Here is a 6775-nt window from a genome sequence, read left to right on the forward strand (position 1 = left end):
TGCGATGTATTAAAGTACAAGCTGACACTCAGATTGTCATTCAGAACCTTTTAAACAAATACGGCTCCCCCCCCTCCCAAATGCAGACCGAAAAACCAGGCCACAATCATATATTAACTTTTTATTTTCCCATACAGTATTCACAGAGTCTGTTTCTTGTCTTACTCAAAAGTTGTTTTTTTTTTGTTTTTTCTCCAAACTAAATCAAAAACTGACATTTCACAACACGAAAAGAAGTTGCGTAAACACAAAACATTGAAGGAGTAGCTGGAAAGGAGGGTCTTTAGCAGTTAAAAACACAGTTGTATCCCCATTAACGCATGGCAATTCGTTTGTGTATGACACCATTATCAAGCTCTCTTTTCACATACGAAAAGACGCAGCTCAAATGAAAAGTCACAAAGCATTTCTTCACTCTCTGCATATTAGCAAGTGTTTTATTATATCCTATTCAGTCACAATTTAAAAACTATATACAGCTATGTTTAAATGGGTGTCTGTGCCATGTTTTTAATAAGACAAAACGAAGGCATTTTAAGCTATTGCTGCATATTATGTAGCAAGATATCAAAGGATTGGTTCAGGTAACTAATTTTAATGACAAAGTCCACTAAACCACCGCAGTGGGTGTAATATTGAGCACAGCAGTCCCACCTTACACATTCAAACATTATGATAGAGACATATACGATGGACAGCCAGTATTTGGTTTACCCCACTGCTTACCAATTTTAATAGCACACAGAACACAGCAGGGGAAAAAAACAAGTTTCAATCTTTAAAACAAATGTCTTTGTTCTGATTAAAGCTACAGAAGCGATTTTCAAAATGCAGAAGATTACAGAAGACAGTTTGGTAATTAAATCGTGTTTTCATCCAACACTTGCACCCCAAGTGCAGAACTTGCTTCACTGTTGAGTGCAAAGCAGCCAAAAGCTACTGAGTATCAGCTGCAAAAGTACACACATATGGGTGTGATTAAAAACATAGTTCTTAGGCACAAACCTGTCTCAAAAGAAAGGAATAGTTTGGGTGGTTTTTTTTTTTGCTTCCTGACTTTTTGTGAATTTAACTATTTCTTGGAAGCTTGCACTCCGAAATGAGAACGCACTATTTGAATTTCGATACAGCACAGTACACATAATCCTAAATTTAACATACATTGAGCATTTTAGTACCTCCATCACCTTTTGACTTATTTTTTAACTCCTTTAGTTTGTTTTGTTTTGACTCCCACAGAAGATTTTCCCCCAACAGAGATGAGTACACAGTTCATTTTTTAACCATCACAGCGTTTAAAATGAAGTTATCCTAGGTCAATTTTTCAGAATGCTTCTGGGTCACTTTTAACTTTCTGCTAGAGATAACACGGGCTATGAATGACGATACAGCATTCTTCCTCTGGTTGCTGAAAATTAGTTTAAGAAGCATCTTTTGAATTAGTCAGCAATACAACTTTCTTTTTCCCACATCTGTTCAGTTTGTGTGCATTTAGTTTGTATGCCAGTCTACATACCTCCAGAGGCACCTGAAGGAGTTGACCAGTTCAATCTAAGCTGCATGTATGTTCATACACTTACTTCCTTCCACATCCAAATAAAGCAAGACTTTACAGTACATAAGCTACTAAGTACACAAGCATTGGAAACAACGTGGCTATTAACTCTACCAAAAGATAACCTGAAATATTTAAAACATTTTCTGACCACTAGCAAAAAAAAGAGTGGCGATCAGATGCACAAGGCCATACCGTATCAGTGCACCACACACAAGGAAATAAAATTTACAGCACACGTGCAATGCAGTATCAATATCAAATCAGCCTCTTAACAGGAAAACAATCTGCTAAAAACTTCTGTATGTGCCTCATATGTACTATAGCCTCGGCCAGTGCTGGTGCTGTGTTGCCTAACAAACCAAGCTACCTCTGGTCTTAAACACAAAAAGCAGCAACAACGCGTGCCCAGACACTGCACAGCTTCAGTGATGAAGTTACAACTCTCTAATTTATTGCAAGTTTTTAAAACAAATTTGGAGGTTTGGAATTTTTAAAGACAGAAAATCTATTTCCTGAGTAGTCTCAGTTTAAAGTTTGTTCAGCAAAACAAACGTCACAGAAGAGGAAAAACACTATACCTTACTGTAAAAGAATACATGCTTAAGCAAATGCACTCAACTATAAAATTTAAGTGGAGATTCACCAGGCTGACACAGACGTAGTGTCACACTTGCAACAGATTAACAAATAAGCAAAGGATGTAATCAGCAAATCCAAACAGCATTACAGTTCATCACATTTGCTTGTTTATAATGCAATCCACTCAGCCTGGAAATTGTAATAAAACCACACTTTTCATATGCATTGCTTTTGCATATCAGACATTTGATTGCTTGGTTCTTATAAAGTTTTATACTGCAGATAAATAATTTCCCTGGTAAAAAACAAAAAAACTCAATTTGGGTTACAATAAGAAAAAAAGATAAGATAGGCTGGTCAATGCAAATGTTTAATAGAGGAATCAGAAAGCAGAAGTGTTTTGTTTTTTTCTTTTTCTGAACGTTCTCGTGTGTCCCTTCTATAACTTTTTGTGTCTGTTTTGTGATTCTAATAGACGATGGGTAGACACACTTGAATGCTGCACATATTTAGATCCTTTGTACCTAGAATTAATTGGAGAGTAATAACTATACAGATTAATAGTGCATAATGACCTGAAGCATTATCACTACCAGTTATGATCCAACGCGGGTTGTTGTGGTTCTTTTATCTGAGAAGAAGCTTTTGAGGAGGAATACCTGCCCGATACTAACAACAAGAAGAATGATTGCTTCCCCTATTGACCAATAAGCAACTCTTGTGTTCAGATCCTCAGCTCTGCTGCGGCCTTGAGCTTCCCTCAGTCGAAAGTGAGTCTGATAATCGATGACAGACTTCAAAGCTTCATGAATCGAAACACAGGCGGACTCCATCTAGAAAAGAAAACAAGTGCAGCATTCCTCATTAAGAGCCCTTCTAATACATTTTCTCTGAATTCCCGTGCTTCAGTACTAGGACTTACGCAACATTACATTCCAGAGATTGGCTCAGTTCATTGTCAGGTTGAAATATTGCAATATATAACTTTATTGTATAACTTATATATTCATCCACACAGACTCTTAAATAAGGAGATGTGAAACTGCGTATCTAACAGAGGGCACTACACTGAGAACTATAAATAAAATATTAATGCATGTTTGATTTCAGAAGCGAACAATAGAAAAACTACTGAAATGACAGTGACATCCCAAACATTTCTATCATTAAAATACAAAACTGTTTAATACACGTATGCCATTCATACACAACTATGTTGTTCTTCACTGCCTGTCATGGAAGTTTTACAACAGCTCAAAAACTACACCAACAAACTTAACATGTTCTTCTATCAAGAGACCCTTCTCTCACACAGGTATGCAAAAAGGGATTAGAGAAAGAACTGTTATTTTTCAGTGTTAACAAGTGGCTCACAACACCAAAACAAATAATTCAGAAAAACCTGCCCGAATTCACCACTTAACCCACTCAATCTGTGTTGGCAGTTTTCTGAACCCTACGTCATTTTTCTCAAACTTCTTCCATGTTCAGCTCACGCTGTCTGAGTAAAAGTCAGGACTCTTCACTGCGCTTTGATCATCACAGAATCAATCAACAGATCTTCAAAGTATTTGAGTTCTAACAGGTAGCTTTGCACTTAAAATTAGGATTTCCTGAAGAACAAACAGCACAATCTATTATGGGTTTTATTGATAGGATAAGGGGGAGAGGCTTTAAACTAAAGGAAGGAAGATTTAGATTAGATGTCAGGGGGAAGTTTTTCCACAGAGAAGGCTGTGAGCCCCTGGAACAGGCTGACCAGAGAAACTGTGGATGCCCCATCCCTGGAGTTGTTCAAGGCCGGGCTGGATTGCACCCTGGGCAGCCTGATTTAGTGGTCAGCAATCCCAACTGTGGCAGAGGGTTGTAATCAGATGATCTTTCAGCACCCTTACAAACCATTCTATCATTCTATGACTGTCAAAGGGAAAGTTTAACACTCTAGTACGGCTATTGCACTTACTTACATTGGTGTTTAATCATCTTTTACAAGCCTGGTGTCTGAACACACCCCAAATTATTCTTCTCAGCAAGACTCAGGAAGAGGTTTCCCCATTACATTCTACCACTGGTGTCATTAATAAATTGTAGAGGCCTTCTACTCTGCAGAAGGGATCTTAAAATGCCAAGCCCCTCTACTTTCAGGCATTCACCTTTCACTGTCCCTGTAAAAGAGCTGTCCAAGTTCCAACTCATATTCAGAAGTGATATAGATATCTAATTCAGCTCAATCTGGAAAAAAACCCACAACATTCTTTCAAGCTAACAGTTGCTGTCAAGCACAAGACCATCTTACCTGGGTAAGTGCAGTTACTCTGTTTTCACTAGGAAACAGTGGTGGATCTTCTCCAACCTGGAAATCAAAGTACACAGTTTTGTGTGTAAACGTAGAAAATTCGTTACTGAAGCAGAATTTGTATGTTCCATTCCTGGATGCAGTAAACGTGAAGCTATCATATTGTTTCTTCATCTCTTTGTACAGTACAATGCCATCAGGATCTTCCAACCGACAGTCAACGTCATAATGGCCTCCAGTGATCACCTGATAAGGAAAAAAAAAGACATTTAATACATTTCTTATCAGAAATGCAACTTGACAAATGGTACTTTGACAATATATTTGGAAATATAATACATTAATTTGAAAATTGTTTAAAGCCAGTCTGCAAAAAATCAATCTTTTTATGGAAGACACATAGAAAATTACAGAAAAAAAAAACCTTTAAATTCAAGATATGAAATATAAACTCTTTGAAAATGTAGTTGACAAAAGAAATCTTAGTTGCTTTCTTATAGCTAATTGCGCTACAGGAAAGGCTACCATAGATAAAACTTGATGGAGCGGCGAAAGACAGCGCTGCAACAAACCAACCATTAACTAAATCCAACACCTCTCCATGGAATCAATAATGCAAGTCGGTATTGTTAAAATGTTGTAAGACAGCTCCTTCTTCTGTGTGGCCTAAGGAGCATAACTACCTTGTTTGGTCAAGCTGCTCAGCTCAGCAGGAATGGCATACGACCAGTAAAACAGGTATTACAACAGGCCTGGTCCTTATACCTGCTTGTCAACAGAGCAGCGTTACTGAGGGGTCCTCTGCTTCCCTCCTGCACAGTTGGCAGCAACCACTGCTTTACAAAGCCAGTACGTTCAGATAACGCCCGGGAGTGACTCCAAACCCCATGACTCACTTTTATTTCAGGCTTCGGTTATTGTTGACATTACCCCATAGAAGATACTCCGCCTCTGTACTAAGTCCCGCTGGTATCTCAGATGCTCAAATCCTGCTGTTTTCATGACCCTCAGGCTAGTAGCTTTAAGCTTAATTTTCACTCCAGATTTCTACCTTTTAAGATAAACCCATACCTTAAAGCTAATGGTAAGGCAGAAATACCAGAAGGGGCGACAACTACCTGTCAGCTTCCACAGCATGGAAAGCCCCTTCTGCACTCGGCAGTGATGAGCCACACCTCAAACACCGCCTTCAGTTCTGGGCTATCAGGAAGCCACCAGAGCCCTGCAGCACGCCTAAAGCACAGCGGCCCGTTTCCGTGCCGCCATTCGCAGCCGCCATGAGGCCGCGTGGCGCCGAGCCGGGCTCTCCCGTTACCTGGAACTCCAGCGTGCACTTGGTGCCCTGCGCGATCTCCTCGTAGAAGCACTGCTTGGCGTTGTCGGGCAGCTCGAAGGTGATCTCGGAGGCCCGCGTGGCGCAGGCCAGAACCAGCAGCAGCAGCAGCGGCAGAGCCAGCCGCCCCCACGGCAGGTCGGCCCCGCAGACCCGCGGCAGCATGGCACGGCACGGCACGGCACGGCACGGGAAGGACGGCCGGGCGGGACGGAGAGCCGGGCGGGACGCGGAACGGGAGCCGGACGAGAAGCGGCGCGGGCGGAGCCGGCGGGTGAGCGCGCTGCCGAGCGGAAGCACTCGCTTTACCGGGAGCCGCCCTCAGGAAGTGCTTCCGGGTGAGTCCCGCGGTGCTGCGGACGTGTTGCGTGACGTGGTTGGGCGGGAAGGTGCGTCGCCTCAGCGCGGCGGGGCTGGCGGCGGCCGTGGTAATGAAGTACCGACCGTGGTAATGAAGTACCGACCGTGGGTGTTGCCGTCAGCACTGACCGCATTGCCTCGTCGCCAGTGTGCTGTGCTCGCGGTTTATCTCAGTTACGTTTGTCAGGGGCTGTTTGTTTTGTATTGGTGATAACAAGTGACAGTATTCAAGCACTAGCAGCACCAGTTGTTTATGAGCATCAGTACTTCTTTTGAATCATAGAACCATAGAATTACTCAAGTTGGAAAAGACCTCAAAGATCATCAAGTCCAACCGCAGCCTAACCACAGTACCCTAACAACCTTCTGCTAAATCTTATCTCTCAGCACCACATCCAAACGGCCCTTAAACACATCCAGGGACACAGTGACTCAACCACCTCCCTGGGGATCTTATTCCAATGTTTAACCAGCCTTTCTGTGTATCCTAATGTCCAACCTAAACTTACCTTGGTGCAATTTCAGACCATTTCCCCTCATCCTGTCATCAGTGAGAAGAGACTTGCCCTGCTTTCACTGTGAGCACATTTCAGGTACTGGAAGAGAGCAATAAGGTCTCCCCTCAGCCTCCTTTTCCCCAGACTAAACA

General features: G+C 41.9%; 1 protein-coding gene across 1 annotated transcript; it reads right to left on the reverse strand.

The window, feature by feature from the left end:
• Nucleotides 1-1113: 1113 nt before the first annotated feature.
• Nucleotides 1114-6118, reverse strand: TMED7 (transmembrane p24 trafficking protein 7). The gene is made up of 3 exons (XM_072360077.1): nucleotides 5749-6118; nucleotides 4434-4679; nucleotides 1114-2970 (listed from the first exon to the last, which is right to left on the reverse strand). Exons 1-3 carry the CDS (start codon nucleotides 5929-5931, stop codon nucleotides 2734-2736), a joined length of 666 nt encoding a protein of 221 aa, XP_072216178.1. The 5' UTR covers nucleotides 5932-6118; the 3' UTR covers nucleotides 1114-2733.
• Between the last annotated feature and the right edge of the window lie 657 nt (nucleotides 6119-6775).

This window comes from Excalfactoria chinensis, chromosome Z (genome assembly GCF_039878825.1).
Source record: "Excalfactoria chinensis isolate bCotChi1 chromosome Z, bCotChi1.hap2, whole genome shotgun sequence".
In the NCBI taxonomy this organism is placed as follows: domain Eukaryota; kingdom Metazoa; phylum Chordata; class Aves; order Galliformes; family Phasianidae; genus Excalfactoria; species Excalfactoria chinensis.